We start from the raw sequence: 20,215 nt of genomic DNA, 5'->3' as shown, positions 1-20,215 counted from the left end.
ATGTGCAAATTCTGACTTTTTAGTCTACATTCAGTACCATTTTCTAGCTGCCAACTCATCTGGTTTCTTTACTAATACATTTTTCAGCAATACAATTAAATTACAATTAAATTTCAGCAACACAATTTATACTTTTGTTATAGAATAATTAAATGAATACTATATATAGCAAGCACAGTTTGTTACACTTTATTCATATTTTTTTCTTAATAAAATTTTTAATATAATTTTAATTCACTAAGCTTAGGCGTATTAATAAGCGCAAAACTGAAGACTAAATTTTAAAAATGATGAAAAATGAAATACCTCCTCTCCCTCCTCCAAATGATTTAGACATTTCAACAAGATCCATTAACTTCGGATTAATAGTCTGATTTGCTTCTATCAACACATCAACCAGATCCTTAGCTTGTTTCATATTCCCAAAAGTGAAAAATGTATATGCTGTGCCAGTGTTATTAGATCGTGCTGTGCGACCAATTCGATGAATGTAGTCTTCTGAGCAGTTTGGGAAGTCCACATTTATCACATATTTAACATCATCCACATCTACATGAATAAAAAAGAAAAATTAACAGTTATGTCTATGGAGGAAAATAACACTAAAAAAGCTGTATCTTTTTCTTTTAATTATTTGAGTTGCATGGCAGAATTACAGTTCTTTTAAAACTTTAATCATTCATTCACATAGTGTACTTGAAGCACAGTAAACATGTCTTTAAATGCATAAGAAAAGTTAAAAAAAGATATATAAATGAGAAGGTTACATCAAAATATTTTTAGCTGATGTGGTACACTTTTTTAAACTAAATTCGTGACTACAAAAATTCGGTTGAGACATTTTTGAATTCTCCATTTATGATATAATGTTCAGTGATGTAATTGAAATTTATACAGCCCTTCTTGGGGTTAGATGGGGGTTGTCCTTTGCAATTTTATATCTATGATCTTTCTCACCGATACAGGTCCATTCACTAAAATACACTCATGTCCATAAATTAAGGATAATGCAAAATCAGGCAAAGGAAGAGTTAGAAGCAAAACAAATTTGACTTATTTGTAAAGCTTATTTATTAAACAAAAGGTAAAGAGCAAAACAGATGCTATATGTTTGATATTATTAAAAAAATTAGCGATTTTTTCTCCTTGGAGCAAATTACAAAAAAAACCTATTTACAAAAAACCAATATTACATGGTTGGTGTGATTGTTAATACATTGCATGTCTCCCAGACGATGCAATACAGTCTGTACGCCTAGGCATGCTGAGTACCGAATTATCGATCTGATCTTGGGGAATATTACACCACTCAAAAAGCAATATTCTCCGAAGTTCCGGTAGACATGTAGGAGGAGGTTGACGGGCTGCAACTCGTCAGCCAAGCATGTCCCACACATGCTTTACTGGATTAAAATCCGGTGAGAATGCTGGCCATAATAAATAATAATAAGCCATATTAATTGTATTTGTTTGGCACCTAATAAATACAATTTATTTTTCCACTCATATTAATATTTAAATAATTTAACTTAAATCAAAATTCTGAACAATTTCTAAATTTTCATTGCATAACAGTTTTCCCTTAACATATATTCCAAGCAAAGTAATTTAAGTAAAAAAGAGGCACATTTCTGAAATCAGAAGACGGGAAATTGCTTCATGCAGTCTCCTTTAACAGTAAAAGCTTAACTAACCTGCACACTCGGAAATTGCCAAATATTCCGAATAGTAACTGGAAAAAGAGGAGTAGGGGGGAGATAGTAGCCGTTCTTTAGATTTCTCCGCTAAATAAATGATTTTGACATTTCGATATGTGCATCATATAAAAACAGACCAACGGAACTGAGAAATATTCTACTTAGCACAGAAAAACTCTTTTAAGTGTTCATAAACAAATCTCAGACGGAACATCAAAATTAATTCTCTCTGCAAAATACCGCAAATGTTATTGCGCAATACGTGCGGCGTAATTCTTCCACATGTGGTATTATGCAATCGGAATCAACAGCTGCCGGTATTCGGAGAATAAACAACTAAATAAAGGAAAAGAAAGAGACTTACTAATTTGGGGTGTTTCTGATTCTAATTTTCAAGACTGCGTTAAATTTCCGGAATAGAATCAATCTTCGCTTAGGTTGGGTAGACCACAAAAACTTTTAGTCCTATTCAATCCAGATTGGACAGTGGGGGGGGGGGATCCACTGCTTCAATATTAGAGATTTTGCGGAGAAAGTGGAGAACCTCCAACCTCCGTACTGTATAATGTATTGGGGAGCGGGGAGAAATTATTTTGACTATTTGATTACCTTCCTTTTATTTAAGCCATTCTGAATATTATTCCCTAGAATGCTAATCTGTGTAAAAACACACCCATTTTTGGAAGTTTATCTATACTTCAGCAGTTACTGCAACTATATTATTACAAATATTCACGCATATACTCATAATATAAGCATAAAGATCATAATAAACACGAATATGAACTGACCACGCGGAACAATAATGCAAATTATTAAAATCTTAATACAAATTCAAACGTGTGTAGTATTTGGGTGGGAGGAAAAGAATACCGAATGTAACGGAATTTTCTACCATTTTCGCAATTCTTTGACCAATAGAACGACAAGCACCTGTCTGTACTCTCGCGCGCACCATAGCTTACCGTAATGCAGAGAAAGGGGGGAAAAAAGCAATTTCCACGAGTATGATTCACAATCTGACATTGCATATAAGGAAGAAAAGTTGTTTATTTAGTTTCGGCTTTGGTACGGGAAAAAAATGCACGTTCATTAAAAAAAAAAAGGATTAAAAAAGCACTAAAAGCAAAAAATAAGCACTAAAAACAAAAAAATAAGGGCTTTAAAGAAAAAGTAAGCACCTATAAGGGCCTCTATATTTTATTTTCAAATATAAGGGCTTATAAGCACTTGTGAGGACCGCTAGGATCCCTGATTCAGTTTCCTTTTCATTTTAGAATTTTTGGATTTAATTAAAGATTCTTTGTTATTCTAAAAAAAACTAAATGCATTTAGAATGTAAAGAAAAAGCTGCTAATTTTATTTCTCCGGTAACATGAAAATTCAGAAGAAATATGAAATACATATGGTAAGGTCCGGTTACAGAGCTGGTGTGGCAAATTTTTAGAATTTAGTGACACACCAAGCAACAAAATCTAGAAATGGCAAAACATTTAGAATTTAGAACAGGCTTTGGAGGCAGAATTTAGAAAGGTACCAAGCAGCAGAATTTAGTATCCACAGAAATTGCATCAGGTAGGAAAATGCCTAGTTCTACTCTGAGCATGATGCATTAAGACATATTAGATGAATATTTTAAATTGTCAGTTTTCAATTTCTTTATTAATAAAAAACTTCTTTTCTATAATGCCTGTCCATAAGATTAGAAGCATTTTTTATATTTTCCATGCTTGTGTCTAGTGAAAAGTAGAGAAAATAAAGGGAAAATAAAATGTTAAGGAAAAAATTCTAGTATCAGAAGTAAAACATTCAACTATTATGTTTTCATTGTTCTTCCAGAGGTTCTCCAAGGAGTAAGAAATTACATGTTAATACCATGGAGACATTTTCCATTTTGTCACATTTTTCTGGAATCTTCTAGAATTGTGGGTTTATAAATCTTGCCTTCAAAGAAAAAAAGTGTAAAATTAATTTAATAGAGAAAACTGATGCATATTCTGAGACAATTACATGGGAAAACTCTTATCATGAAAAAACTAAAAAGACATTTTTTTATTAATTACATAGCTATTTTGCTATTGCTAAGAACTATTTTGCTATTGCTTGCACTGCTATAGCATTATAACTTGCTTATTCTTCAGATTCAAAATATTGTATAAGTGGCCAAAATGGAATTTATAATATGACAAAGAAAAATAAAAATGCTTTATTTTAATGTTATTCCTTAAATATAATTACAATATACTACTATCATTTTAATGAAATTTATCAATGTTATAATGTTCTAAAAAAGTCGTCAAAAAATTCTCAGATCTTGGAATTAAAATTTTCTATAGAAACTGATCTTAAAATCGTCAAAATGTTGATAAGTAGCGAAATTTAGAACCCTTTAATAAAAGAAAATAAAAGAATTTACATCCCCAAAAGCGAAAAGTTATTTAAAAGTTCTTCATTAGAAAAATTAAATAATTTCAAAATGCTTATGTCTGACTTCTTGCTCAGACTCTATTCCACATTTATATTAGAAATAGGAATAAATTATAACCCATTAATGCATTTACCCATTCAAAAGATAACCATATTTGTCAGCGAATTGCCAAAAATATTCCTCCAAAATGCTAATTCACACAGTGACAGTCATAAGAACAAACAGAAATTTCAGATGATTAAAATTAAGGACTTTTAAGGACCAAAAATCGATTAAAAAAATCTTAAGGACTTTTAAGGACCGTACGAACCCTGTTATAAGGTCACTTTTATTTAAAATTCAATGAAGTGGCTGTATTTTATATAATACTTTTTCTGCGTTAAAAATTGAATTCCACAATTAGCAAATTTGCTAATGTTCATGCAAAAGTTGTTAAATTAATGAAAAATTATCATCAAGATTAAACCTGTTGAAAAGTGGTCATGCATGATAAGAAAAACAAACATGAAGCCATTAAAATGCATAGAAGTATTCCATGAAATCAGATACATACTAGAGAGCTTCTTTTCTGTATAAATAACAGTTTTCTTAATTTTTTTTTTTAACAAATGGTTTAGTCGTCGCCACTCATTTAAAATTCAGAACTCACTAAATTCTTTAATTAGATGAAATAGCAACTTTATACTAACACCAGTATCGCTTCTGCTAGTGTTGTGTCAGCCGAAATAGAATCAGATCATAGTAGTCAGATCTTCTTATGAATTATACCAAAGGCTCGTAGTCAAAAAAAGGATAACGTACACAATACCGAGTATAAATTAGGTTTGCATTAATGAAATGAAAAATAAGTGCAAATTTGTGTCACCCCCCCCAAAAAAAAAAAATCACGGTAGATTCAAAAATAAAAGTATATTCATACCATCAAAGGTAGGAAAAAGCAAGGCCTGAACCTGCAATACAAGCCCCTAGCAAAAGCTGAACTTTTTACTTAAGCGTGTTATCTCCGTGGAAATCACCCCATATGCGGTCAGGTAGTAAATTTACAATCCCTTTTTTCAGGGGGAGAGCTGACAAGGAGGGGACAATCTTGCTCCGGATCTTGAGAAAATGTGGGGGTTGTTTAAACATCTACCTTCTCTATATTCAGTTTTATACAGAGAAAATACAAATTGAATTCTTCGAATGAATGCAATTTTGTACAATGAAAATGTATTACTTAACGATAAACTGTAAGATAAATAACATCTTTTTTTAAAGCCATAGGTGTAGAAAGACAGATATTTGTTACACGAATGAATTTGTACTAAACATTGAGTTTTTCATGTATATTTACGTAATATCAATATAAATAGTTAGGTTTCGTACATATATAATTTATTTTTATATTTTGTATTTTTTGTATTAGATTCAGTATTGTATACATATCTGAAGTTTAATTTTTCTTGTTCTCTTTTTGGGTTACGACTTTAAGTGAGAAAGAATTGTTAGGGCCTTCATAGGGATTACATTATATACAATAAGTTAGGATAAAAAATAGCAGTTTTTTAAGCTACTTATTTATATATTTTATATATCTATTGTTTAGTCTGGTTTGTTTGATTATAGCAAAGCATTGGACAGTTATTTGCCTAAGGGTAAGGGTGCCTCGTGGAGAACTTTCTAAGCAAAATTGACTCTTATGCACGTTACACGTGAGGAAAACCTCGAAAACGCCAATACAGCCATCCCCGTTGATCTGGATTCGAACCCTGGATCGACCTGCCAGAGTTCAACGACTTTACAACTCAGCCGCTAGTGAGCAACACACACATCCACTCGTACACATTAAATAGTATTTACATGTCGTTTATAAAGTATAATTGAGTGCAATTTAATCATAAAGAGTTAGAAAATATTCTACGGAATTACTTCACTTCGTAGACTTTTTGTTAAGCTTCACCATATTTCTTAAAGAGAATCTCAATGCTAGTCCCATTTCCAAGCTGTTTATGTACCTTATTTTTCATGCTTTGAATTATATTTAGAAAATTATTTCACTTGGTTATAGCTGAAAATGCAGTTTTTTTATTGAAGAATTTAAGGGTAAGAAGAGAATTATGACCTTTTCTAATTATTCTTGAAGCATTTAAAATTTTTTTTAAAAAGCGCACATTAATATGGATCACTGAACTAAAGTGCTCGATACAGGACAGATTAATTAGCTACTAAATTTTGATTTTCATTGAGTAAAAATGAATTCATCTGCATTCTATAAAAAAGTAAATATTCAAAAAAAATTTTTTTCCTATTCTCACAGTCATAATAGTTTTCTTAAATATTCAGCTAATTCATATTCAAATATTCCAATCCATTACAATTAGTAATAAATCGATACAGTAAATAAATAATTAAAATCAAATAGAATTTTAATTGATTTTAATTGCCATTTTCCCTCTGATAAACCCCTCTTTAGTGTTCAATAGCAGTCGATCGGCTTTTGTTGGGGTTCATTTTCCTTTATGATATGCTTACATTATATATGTATGTATTACGCATTGCTCACCCTCGTCAATTGCAGCTTTTAATATCTTTTGGAAAAAAATCAATATGAGAATCCAGAAAATGATTCTTAGCGACGCTAAAACTACTATTACTAGGCACTGTCATGCCACGGTGTTTAAAAAAAAATCCCATTGTTTAAAGGTAGATTCTATGCTCCTATCCCAGTCTAAAATTAAAAGCTGCGAGTCAAAATTAAGGGGGTTGCTCTTAGAAAGCCTCAATTAGAAGTAGTTATAGGAAATGTTAATCAATACTTATAATCTTATGGATTAAACACTTATTCCCTATTTGATCATGTGTATGGCAAACAGATATTCGTCATTCTCAAGGTGAATCAAAATGAGTTTTCAAGCCCTATTGCATACATTAGCAATACTTATTTTAATAATGCAAAAACACATACATATGTGTTATTCTCTTCGTAATTTTTAATACATATATTTATATTTATAATTAAGAAATCTTTTGAAAGCAGTGTCAAACAGCTGTCAAAATTATATTTTAAAATTATTATTTAGAAATGCGCTTATAATGGTTTTTATATTTACGAAAGATACTTCCCGTTTACTCAGGCTCACTGTATTGAAGTCGATAGGACCAATTGAATGAAAAGATCGATTTGTTAATTCATTTCCAAGTTTCAAATTGGATGAATGGACTCGCAAATAAAATGGCACATTAAAATACGGTCACTGAACTACAGTGAGCTATGAAAATTTTAACAAAGATTTTGTACTTTATCTTATGAAAACAAAATATCGGAATCTAAATGTTTCACTTATTAGAAAAATAGAAAATATAAATATTTGTGAATAAAAAGAAATTATCTTTAAAAAAATAAAATTTAAATGAAAAAATAAAAGAATTACAAAATATTGCAGAAATTACATAAAATAGCAAATAAACTTATTTGGCACAAGCTCGCTAAATGTAAAACAGATTGTACAGTCAAAGCTCGCCTTGTCACAGAAATATACTGTTCATCGGGTTTAAAGGTCATTCAGACTAACGTGCGAGGTTCAGTGAGTAACTTGCATTTTCCTTTGAATGTATAAACTAGCCAAAAAAATTTAGCACTTGACAATTCGATGCAAATTTAACATGGAGCACTTGACAATTAGATGCAAATTTAACAGATGGATTGAAGGAACCCTACTGCAACATACCACTTTATGTAAGCATTTTCGTGGATTTCCTTAAGGTATGTAAATATGAGCCCATTTTCCTTAGAAAATTCTCCATGAAATCATGCCTAGCAATGTTTTGCCATATTCAACACAAAATCATTCTTAAGATGATTAATTAATTAATTTTATGTTAGATGATATGAAGCTTTTCAAAAACTAGGATGCTTTCCATAAACAATTAGTATTAATAAGTGCTGTTCAACTGGAATTGGGTTGGATTATTTGTTTATAGCAGTGCTTTTCAGCCAACTTACATGTACCTCTATGTATTGCTCAGAGGGGGGTGGAAGGAAATTCCTGAACGAAAGCAATGTAATAATGAAATTCTCCTGAAAGTTTGTAACTGTTTTGCTGAAACACTTCATATACTATATTACTCAACATTTAAACAAAAAAACCAACTCTATCTCTACGCTAAAATAGACACTGACATTTCCTGCCTTCCTATAACTATGGCAAAATGTGCTTCTCATGGCTCTGCTTTGTCCATCGTTCAAAGATGTAAATAGCTATATAAAATTATGGGGTGCATAGCACATCCATTAATGATAGTGTGTGAACACGTTAATGCTTATCAAGGTTTGCTTTATTTAGAAATAAAACTATGTTGAATCAATGGCTACGTTTGAAAAATTTTCTTCTCCATTATGTCAACACGCATATATTTATATATATGTTTTAGACACCATTGCACAATTCATTTCTCAAAATGCCACGAGTTGAGATTAAAGCCAAAAAGACTCACAGCATTTGTGTCAAGGTTATAAGCTATGCACGAGGATTATTTCAGCATAAAGTTTTGGTACGAGATATATGCGGACCAAAAGACAGCTACGGAGCCATATTATTGATAATACAGATTTATGCTCATAAATGATTGTGTTTTTTTAACATGGGGGTCTTTTATTTAGTGCTGAAGTGAAATTAAAAAAGAAACCATCTTCAAACATATGCTACTCTCGGAATCTTTCTCCTTTTTTGCAAAAAAAATTGTTTCAGATATTAGATCATTAGTCATCCTCATCCAGATGCAACTATGCTATTTATTTCTGGAATGCAATAACATTTTTAAACATGGGGGTGGTATGTCACATTTTTAAAGAAAATAAAGATAACAGATGAAGAAGGTTATAATTTAATAAATATGGATTTCGGGGGCATTAAATATTTTTTGCAAGAAAAGGGATACCTCTTCATTTGCTCTTTTTTTGGGGAGAGGGGAAGTTTTCATTTTCTGCAAATTATTTAAACATTTTAAAGGGTTGATATGTACTTTTTTAAAAAGTTTATGTTTTCACCAATTATTCTTTTATTTCCCCAATCTTTCAGGTGAATTAATAAGAATCTTGTTACAGTAACCAACCTGAAAAAATATTTTACATTGATAGAATAAGTTACTGCTGTGTACTGCATATTACTTAAGTACTTGGATCCCCCCTGCAAGTTATGGATTTGTAGACATATAAATTTAGCTTGATAATTTAGAACTTTTTTGCATTATTAAAATTTTAAAAAAATTCTAAACACAACTTACGTAAAAAACTGACAAATGATTTGGCACGAATGTAGATATGCAATGCTGGTATAATCAAGTGACTGAATAAATGGTGGTTTATATTATGTTTAAAGATCCATATTTTAAAAGCATTCTTATTGCTTCTTAACCCTTTAACAAGCACGATATTTTTATAATTTTTTTAACTCAAAACTCTAGAAATTGAATATTATGATCCTAGGTACAAATAATATATGAATTAAAAAAAATCTACTCTTGCCCATTGTTCTGTGGGTGGTGGTCACACTGTTAAACCACCGCACGTCTAGGACTTTGAAACTTACTGATGTAGTAGGAAAAAAAAACTTAGCATTTTCCGCACGTGTTTCCAATAAATGACGAAATTTATGGATTAAAAAAAATGTATATAAGAATTGCATTATATATAATTTTTTTTACATTATTTTACAAAGAAAATCAGAAAATTTAAAAAATAAAATTTTTGTAATTTTTCTATAGCAGTGAAAATATAATAAGTACCTATATAATAAGGACATTTGGATAAATGGATTAAAAAACTCAATAAAATAAGGATAAAAAAGAATTTGGCGTTTTTTTTTAATTTCAAAGAACAATTTTTTTTTTTTTTTTTTTTTTTTTTGTAACACTGTTCAAAGCATGTTTCGTCTTTTTGGTACATGCATAGACCCTCACTGCACGTTTCGCACATACATCTTGTTCTATGAGGTTTCTTCCTTGTGCTACAAAATTTAAACTGCCTGGATTGAAATTTCACTGGTATATGTCCAGCGTTATTTAGTTTCTTTTCATCTGGCACATGAAATTTGTGGTTTTTTACGTTAATGATGGGGGGGCTTGGTCATTTTCGCTTTGTACGGATCGTTCGTTTCCCATTCATACTTATTTTATTCGTATTTCGTCCCAGAATATTCAGAAAATATTTTTAATTTAAATAAAACTTTTACGCAATTTCTATTTTTAATTATTGCAAAGTATATTTACATTAAATTTAAACCACAGGAAATAATTTATAAAATCACAATACTAGCTTGGGGAGCAAGTGTGTTGATGTCAGAGAAAAGTATTTGGAAAAAAAAAAAGACCTTTTTACTGGGCAGATGCATGTATTATTTAGTAATAAAACAACTCTGTGGTTTCAAAGCCCTTTATCTATATCCGGGTAAAAATAAACATTCCTATTTGAAAAGCAAGTGAATGCCATAGAGAAGCAAACGCTAGTGGTTTCAAGGCGAGACCACCGAGCCTCTAGAGGATTGTAAGCATTGTGACGCAATGCTCTAGTGGCGCAGTGGTCGTGCCCTGAAACCACATAGCAAATGCCATACATATAGAGTGTTTTTTTATATATGAAGTTTAATTACTGCAATTTTTTACTGTTTATGATAGAAATCATGATGTGCGATGACTAACTTTTGAAATTTCAAGTTGTTTATATTAATAAAAGGAAGTTATTTTGTCTCATCGAAAACGAATTTTAAAAGGCATCCGATCTGAAGTATTAATACCTAAAACATATATGATTCAACAGTCATTTTGTGTTTAGATGTAAAAAATCAGGATTAATGCACCCTACAGGAGCTGGTGTCCATATGCCCTATTTTTGTGTGTATGTGTGCTCACATTAGAAACCAATGCTTTAAAATATTTAAAATTTAAACAACTATATACATACTTGCCAACCTATGACACTCAAAAATCAGGAGATTTTTTTAAGAAATCAGGAGATTTTTCACAATGTTAAAAAGACTTTTTAAATGATAAAAATATAGTTTTTAATAATGAATGAACTTTAAGTAGTAACTAATTCTTAAATGCAAGCAACACAAAATACCTTACACATAAAAAAATTTTTACTACACGCATCGTTTAAGAAAAAAAAAAAAGACTCTAATCAGTTTTCATACAAATGTTATAAACAGTGGCAGATTTTGCTTTCTTTAAGAAAGAAACTTTATCATTGTGTTTGTTCACAGCAATTGCCACGTAGGCCTGCTTTCGCTGATAAAAGTTTTTCTAATGTGCCATCTCTAATATTAGATCTAAATTTAGTCCTCGTTTTCGCAACAACACTGAGGATCCTCTCACACTCTGCATTACTATAGGGAACTGTCAAGATGACCAACACAATTCTAGACAGTTCACTATATTTTAAAATTCCATCAGCACCTTTCAGTTTTGCAATTAAACTCCACTGGGTGTCAATCGTAGCTGATTTTATAACTTCATCCAAGTTTTCTAATTGTAAACTGCTGTTATGCAGCTGTTGGAACTGTTTTAATTTTTCCTTCCTTTTAGAACTCCTTTCAAGATAATAATAAATATCAACAATGTGTTCATCCACATTTATTGGTAAAGAAGTTGCCCCTTTTTCAGCTGCTAAATTTAAGAGGTGACAGGTGCACCTCATAATCTGAATTTCCCTTTTTTAAGATGCCTGCAACACCAGCCTTCCAAGCCTATCAATACTGGTGCATTATCGGCACCAAGTGCTAAGCAATTATCCAGAGTGCCTGCAGTTTTCTTTTAAAGTTTTAATAATTAGCTGTGCTATATTAAAGCCTGTCAAATGTCCTTATAAAGTGGGAACATAAAGTAAACTGCACTCAATTTTTGAAGACTCTGGATCAAAAAAAGAAACAACAATTGGATACAGTTTTGAATCGGTATTATTGCTTCCATCAGTAGAAAGGCAGACCGGAGCTGTTTTAATGCAATCAATAACTGAAGATTTATTTTTCAAACCCATTTCTTTAACAATTGCACCTGTTTTGATTCTTGCACCTTGAGTATTTCTTGGCGATTTCACTATCGGGAAACATTTTTCTAAATAAAGCTGCAGCGTGATCCGATGCATTCAGTAGCAGGTTGTGCTCCAGTAAAAAGGCAGAGAACAGACATTCTGCATTAATAACTTCTTGGTCCTTTGTTTCCGAAGAAAATTTTAATTTTTTGTTTTTTTTTTTCAAAACAACTCATGTTATCCTTGTGTTTTTGTGTACGCACATGTTTGAGAACATCCGCCCTTCCAACATACGAAATCGAAAAATCGCAACGACAGGCGGTACGCATCGCAAATTTATTACATTTCCTTGAGGAAATAATGGAAGGAAAGTCAACTGTGTACGATTTTTGAAACGTACACGAGTATTTCACCTTTCTCGCAGACGTAACAAAAGATTATAATTTCTAAAACTATTTCCCTAAGCCACGTGTACTCACACAACTCAGGACAAAATAAACGAAATAACTAAAAAGAACGTCCAAATAACAACTTGCTTTGTCCTCATTGGCTAATATATGCCAGCTGACACGCAGTGGAGCTCGAAGCCTATTGGAGAACTGGAGAATGACGTTTCTGGATACGTATAATGCTCTCACTCACAAAGCAGAAGCTATCTGATTCGCAAGGTTTTGTTTTAGATATAATGTAGAGAAAATTCAATTGCTTTCAGACGTCCAAAAGCACTTTTTTTATTCATATAACAAAGTATTAAGCCAAGTTGCATAAAAATCGTGAGAAATATTAAGAATAAGAAAAAGTCGGGAGAAATATATTGTAAATCGGGTTGGCGGGAGAGCGGTCGAAAATCGGGAGTCTCCCGCCTAAATCGGGAGAGTTGGCAACTCTGTATATATAAAATAATAAATAATTTAATAATATTTTAATAAATTTTCAGGCAAAAAGAGAAAACTAAATGTTTGTCTTTTTGCCTGAAATAAAAACTTGCGATATGAAAATTTTAAACAGCAAATACTTCACGGTCCAACCTCTAAATGGCCTAATAATTGGCGATATTTTTTTGCACTTAAAAAAGACATAAAACTTTTGAAATACAAAGCTCTTAAAAAACTTTTTCATTGAACTCATACCGATAGAGAATTAAAATGGCTATGTCATTAAATATATTAACTATTAATGAAGATACATTTTATAAGTAAGGCATGCACAAGTAATTTTCCCTAAGTGATTTACACAAGATTAAATTATAAGTGTTAAAACATTCTGCAGTAAATTTCATATAGTGCCCACATCATATCACGTTAAAATTCAATGCTGCAAATAAAAAATTCACCAGTTTTCACATAAATCAGTCAAATTTAAAAAAAATAACAATAATAAAATACCAGTCTTTATCTTTTAACCTATAGCTTAAAAGATTCAAATGCATAAATTTGATATATTTCCACATAACCATTTTATTTTATTAATTTACACAAATATTTAAAAATAACATTTTAATTATATTAAACTTGCAGAAATGATACAAGTCAACTCTTTTACGTGCAGTAACTTAGAGAAGAACCGTAGTCACATCCAAAGAGCACAGGATGAAAATGGGATTTCTCTATGCATTTGTGAAACTTTTTAATGATTAAAACTAAATTATAGAACTTTATCAAGGATTATTTAGAAGCAGTGCTAAAGTTTCAATCAAAGTTCTAAAACACTTATGTGGAAAATAAAATTAATAAGATGGAATCATCACAACCCTCAGGTTCATTCTGTAGTCTGATTAGTGAAAGGATAGAGCCACCACTAAAGGTGACAGCAAAGCAAGAAGCTGAATGTTAGAAATTAGGGCAGTTGGCAGCTATGTAACATATACAGTCAAAAGTATTTAATCCGGATTCGTCGGGACTTCGGCAATTCTGGATTATCGATTATTCCGGATTATAGATCATCAGTTTCAATCTGGTAAGATGGCATGCTAAAATTATAAAATTAAAAATATGAAACCGTAATTTATGAAATAAAGAGCAATTATGATCTAAAGAGTATCAAAATTTACAAAAAAAAGCTTAATATTCATTTGCTTACTTTATTAAACATTTCTATCAACGCGCGCATGCATAAAGCATAACATTATCATACTTGCCAACCTATGACACTCAAAAATCAGGAGATTTTTTTAAGAAATCAGGAGATTTTTTTAAGAAATCAGGAGATTTTTCACAATGTTAAAAAGACTTTTTAAATGATAAAAATATAGTTTTTAATAATGAATGAACTTTAAGTAGTAACTAATTCTTAAATGCAAGCAACACAAAATACCTTACACATAAAAAAATTTTTACTACACGCATCGTTTAAGAAAAAAAAAAAGACTCTAATCAGTTTTCGTACAAATGTTATAAACAGTGGCAGATTTTGCTTTCTTTAAGAAAGAAACTTTATCATTGTGTTCACAGCAATTGCCACGTAGGCCTGCTTTCGCTGATAAAAGTTTTTCTAATGTGCCATCTCTAATATTAGATCTAAATTTAGTCCTCGTTTTCGCAACAACACTAAGGATCCTCTCACACTCTGCATTACTATAGGGAACTGTCAAGATGACCAACACAATTCTAGACAGTTCACTATATTTTAAAATTCCATCAGCACCTTTCAGTTTTGCAATTAAACTCCACTGGGTGTCAATCGTAGCTGATTTTATAACTTCATCCAAGTTTTCTAATTGTAAACTGCTGTTATGCAGCTGTTGGAACTGTTTTAATTTTTCCTTCCTTTTAGAACTCCTTTCAAGATAATAATAAATATCAACAATGTGTTCATCTACATTTATTGGTAAAGAAGTTGCCCCTTTTTCAGCTGCTAAATTTAAGAGGTGACAGGTGCACCTCATAATCTGAATTTTCCTTTCTTAAGATGCCTGCCTGCAACACCAGCTTTCCAAGCCTACCAATACTGGTGCATTATCGGCACCAAGTGCTAAGCAATTATCCAGAGTGCCTGCAGTTTTCTTTTAAAGTTTTAATAATTAGCTGTGCTATATTAAAGCCTGTCAAATGTCCTTATAAAGTGGGAACATAAAGTAAACCACTCAATTTCTGAAGACTCTGGATCAAAAAAAGAAGCAACTATTGGATACAGTTTTGAATCGGTATTATTGCTTCCATCAGTAGAAAGGCAGACCGGAGCTGTTTTAATGCAATCAATAACTGAAGATTTATTTTTCAAACCCATTTCTTTAACAATTGCACCTGTTTTGATTCTTGCACCTTGAGTATTTCTTGGCGATTTCACTATCGGGAAACATTTTTCTAAATAAAGCTGCAGCGTGATCCGATGCATTCAGTAGCAGGTTGTGCTCCAGTAAAAAGGCAGAGAACAGACATTCTGCATTAATAACTTCTTGGTCCTTTGTTTCCGAAGAAAATTTTAATTTTTCGTTTTTTTCAAAACAACTCATGTTATCCTTGTGTTTTTGTGTACGCACATGTTTGAGAACATCCGCCCTTCCAACATACGAAATCGAAAAATCGCAACGACAGGCGGTACGCATCGCAAATTTATTACATTTCCTTGAGGAAATAATGGAAGGAAAGTCAACTGTGTACGATTTTTGAAACGTACACGAGTATTTCACCTTTCTCGCAGACGTAACAAAAGATGATAATTTCTAAAACTATTTCCCTAAGCCACGTGTACTCACACAACTCAGGACAAAATGAACAAAATAACTAAAAAGAACGTCCAAATAACAACTTGCTTTGTCCTCATTGGCTAATATATGCCAGCTGACACGCAGTGGAGCTCGAAGCCTATTGGAGAACTGGAGAATGACGTTTCTGGATACGTATAATGCTCTCACTCACAAAGCAGAAGCTATCTGATTCGCAAGATTTTGTTTTAGATATAATGTAGAGAAAATTCAATTGCTTTCAGACGTCCAAAAGCACTTTTTTTATTCATATAACAAAGTATTAAGCCAAGTTGCATAAAAATCGTGAGAAATATTAAGAATAAGAAAAAGTCGGGAGAAATATATTGTAAATCGGGTTGGCGGGAGAGCGGTCGAAAATCGGGAGTCTCCCGCCTAAATCGGGAGAGTTGGCAACTCTGCATTATGTATAGTCGAAATTAGAAAATTGCAACCAGAAAACTATTTGATTTGTATTCGTGATATTTATAATGACGAGGAATTTGATTTAAGTCATATCAAAGACGGAGTACATCGAGATGAAATACTACATTATAAGCCGAATAAAATAAAAACATCTGCCCTGAAGATGAGGATAGTGCTGACATATCAACTTCCAGTTCATTTCGCACTGTGATGTCTCTCCCCCCCCCCGGAGAGCAGCGTCAAAATTGATAAACAGATTTTGGAACGGTTAGAGAAACAAAGGATATGCCTTTATCCATTTTTTGCAGCAATTCCACTTTTTGTTTGATGGACATAGAAACATACTTTCGCTTTGTAGATCTTTTGGTAGCTCCAGCATCGGAAATTCTATTTGACATAATCGAAAGTTCAAGCTTACTTTTATAAAATTGCTCTAACAGTCTGCAACATTAACTGAAATAGATAATTAGATAATTTTAGCTCAGCTTATACCATCCGTTATACATTAAACACGCATGTGTTAACATATCATGCACATGCGTAGCACATGCGCAGAAAGTTTGTAGCTTTGAGGTCTGGATTATAGATCATTCCGGATTAAAGACTTTTCACTGTACTGCAAAACACCAACTTTGATTACCTTTCAGGTTATCAGGTAAGGTAATTATTTAAGCTCTAAAAAACTTCTAGCATTCAAGTACTATTATTCAATTCTTTTTTAGAGGTTTATGTAATAAAAATAATTCAGAATGCATTTAATAGCTTACAAGCTTGAATCTTCCTTCTTAATTTTAAATATCTATTTTTCTAAAAATGGCATTTTCAGGGATTTAAAAAAACTTAAGAAATCACTAATTTTATGGTTTATCAAGATGTAGCACCTCTGCATTATGAATCAGTTTTTAAAGATTAAAAGAAAATTAATTTTCTTAGATCAAGTATACAAATATTATGCATATGAATGGATGATATAAAAAGAAAATAATACTACAACCTGTGAAAGGCTAAACTGAGTCCATCCACCATTATCCAGCTAACCTCTAGATTACAGGCAAGAGACTTATCCATCCAGACACACACAGAGGGAGAATAACGACCTCTGAGTGTCATGTTCAAGTTCCTTGCCTCTTCACTAGGGATGTCACAACACTGGAGGGTGATTGATGGCCAACTCAGCAATGTTAGGATAAACTGAGTTGCAATAGGTATCACAAAACCAAGATACAGAATTTTAAAAACATAGTAGATAAAAACTTTAAATGGAGAGGTATTAATTCAGAGAGATCACGATTGCTCAAATTTGAAAATAACCCACATAATATACTTTTTAAAAGGAGGTACTTTCACATTAATGGCTTTAAAAAATACTATTTTGTAAATAAAATTTGTAAAAAATATTGTAATAAAAAATTAGAAAATTTTCCACCAATTTCCTTATTTAAAGTATAATTTCAATACAATATATTAGTTTTAAATGTCAGCTGTTTTACTCAATCCTTTACTTTAGAACTCCGTTACGCTGATTACTGCACGTTACATAATGTCTATTAAGTCACTGTGCAATTTTAAATATTAACCCCAGTACACAATAAATAACACATATCAGTACATGGAAGAGTTATTGCAAAGCATCTCATATCTAATAAAAAATCTGATGTGTACACCACATGACTTCCTTGTACGGAATATTAAATTATACACATTTTTCTTGCATTTCATTTAAACTTATTGGATTGAATTAAATCTACTTCGCCGACAGAGCATAAACCACAATAGAATAAATGCATTCTTTAAAATTCACTCTAGTATTTGTTTACCATAGTGACACTCTGGCGCTAGATTCACTTAACAGTATATTTCGTTCATATTATACCTCATAATGCACAAAATTTATATCATTTAAAGAATAGAATTATCGAATCGTCGCCACATGTTCTATTCAAATACTATAATAAAGGTAGAACGATGTATAAAAGAAATTAAGCAAACAAAGAAGAAACAGTTTTCACAGATGATTTAGTATTTCTCATTCAATTAATTCAGTTCTCACTTTGCGACAAGGCAAAAATACATAAAAACTCAAAATATCTATATTAAAAATTACGAAGTAATCTTAAACACTTATTTCCTCGAAAAAATTCCAGAAAGGATTAAGCATGATTTAATTGGCAATAATAAATGAAGGCGTTATCTTTGTTGTTGCGAAGCTACGTTTCTCTAGATTGGCAACAAATCCACTAGTCTGCTGTTTCAAATGTAAACAAACAATGGGCGCCATCAAGAAAGGAATTAGGCTTTGCGACACTTAAACAACTTTAAAATTGTTGATAATTCTAAAAATATTGCATAGAGATTTACTAAAGGCATAAAAACCTTAACCGGAAGATAAAAACAACATAATTCAATCATTTTTAAAGCAAAAAATGTTCAATTTACAAACACATAAGAGTAAAGAAACTGAGATCACTGAGCCGGGTAACAGAGTGGATATATATATAAATATATTTATATACGTTTGGTGCGGCCAACTGCAACTAAAATATGAGGTGCACATCTACATGTTAAAGCAGTCCTATATACAAAATTTCAACGTTCTGAGGCTACTCGTTTTTGAGTTATGCGAGATATGCGCGTAAGTACATACGTTCGTACAGACGCCATGAAAAATTCTCTTCAGAATTCATTTTAAAGCAGTTTTATAATTTTTTTGGAGGGAAAAAAGTCTTTTATTCTGCCCTTACGTACAGATATCACGCAAAAACATCGTTAAATTGCTTTCGATAGCGGTCAAAATGGATATATTCGTTGAAATATGCTGCCTGAAACATTTTGCGATTACAATACTTCCTTTTTACTTCGTACAAGGAAGTAAAAATCTGCAACTTCAATACATCTCTTAATAGCCACCCAACAAATGTAATGGACTACTTTCCGAAACCCCGATTTAGGGTTATCCAATGAAACCAAAATTAATTATTTCTAAATGTGCAAAAGTTTTTATATTTTATCTTTTGAAACAAGTACATCTCTAGGATGAACAAAATTCTCAGCTACTGCTAATTTAGTCTGATATAACTAAGTAGTAATTCAGATCTTATACCTGACCTTGGAAGGAAAAGCATTCAATGAAATATCCTGAACACATCAGTAAAGTGGAACTCCCAGGACTGCCTTTCACATAGTTTATAACGTTAGGTAGCAATAACAGTTCCAAACCCTCGGACTTAACGATTACCAATAACCAAACATTCAACGGCACTAATGCACTCTACATTGAAGCTGTATTTCTTGAGGTACTATTCCAATGTGTAACAATAAATGCTAGCAAGACAACTAGAAACTGCAATTTATAAATTTAACTTCGAAAGGATTAAAAAAAAAAACATTCCAGTTGGAAAATTAACAAGCAGAAATATACAGCAAAAGGAAATTACATTTAAGATTTGAAACATGAGCTATATTGCAATAAAAAATCAGTAAAAGGTTTCAGGTGGAATTTACAGCACGTCTACTGCACATAAATCCAAAATTATAAAAATGTCTTCCCAAATTAAGTTATAGCTTTAACACTTGTTTTAAATCTTTTTTTGAAAAATAATATACAATAACTGCAGAGGAAATTTAAAGTACTGTCTTTAGGGTGAAAAATTAATATACATGCACTAATTTTTATTTACTGAGAATGCTCCATAATTTTTTAACCAAGTATCTATTTTCCCACTGCACATTCACAGTCCAATAAGAAAAAAATATATATTATATACTTGGTAACCAATGACTACAGAAAACATAGCACCACTAATGTGAAAGTACTTTTCCTAATATATCTGAAAATCTTGGTTTTGGATAATGGACTCCACACAAAGGAGACAACCCAATTTATTACAATTTCTGTGCAGCTCATCTCCAAATTAACTTAACGAAATGCATAACAGAGGCACTAAATTTTTCCATGTGCCTCTGAAAAGAAAAAAAAA

The 20,215-nt window shown here is 31.5% G+C and overlaps 1 protein-coding gene across 3 annotated transcripts in view; it reads right to left on the bottom strand.

The window, feature by feature from the left end:
• Window positions 1-20,215, bottom strand: part of LOC118200484 (putative ATP-dependent RNA helicase DDX17) — a 59,593-nt gene that overhangs the window by 2,815 nt on the left and 36,563 nt on the right. The window contains exons 13-14 of one of the 3 annotated variants that reach the window (XR_015043080.1): window positions 17,230-20,198; window positions 448-549 (exon numbers count right to left, since the gene is read on the bottom strand). Coding sequence is in view for 1 of the 3 variants with exons in the window: in XM_085824052.1 (XP_085680178.1) it covers window positions 307-549 (243 nt within the window). In the remaining 2 variants the exon portion in view is untranslated. Of the gene's footprint in view, window positions 1-306; window positions 550-17,229; window positions 20,199-20,215 lie in introns of those variants that run through there. The other 2 variants (XR_015043079.1, XM_085824052.1) reach the window with 2 other exon arrangements.

The sequence above is a fragment of the Stegodyphus dumicola genome, chromosome 1 (assembly GCF_044657685.1).
Source record: "Stegodyphus dumicola isolate Sdum_Otavi_A_Nest chromosome 1, ASM4465768v1".
In the NCBI taxonomy this organism is placed as follows: domain Eukaryota; kingdom Metazoa; phylum Arthropoda; class Arachnida; order Araneae; family Eresidae; genus Stegodyphus; species Stegodyphus dumicola.
Note: the sequence above shows the minus strand (reverse complement) of the source record. Positions and strands in the feature narration are given on the sequence as shown.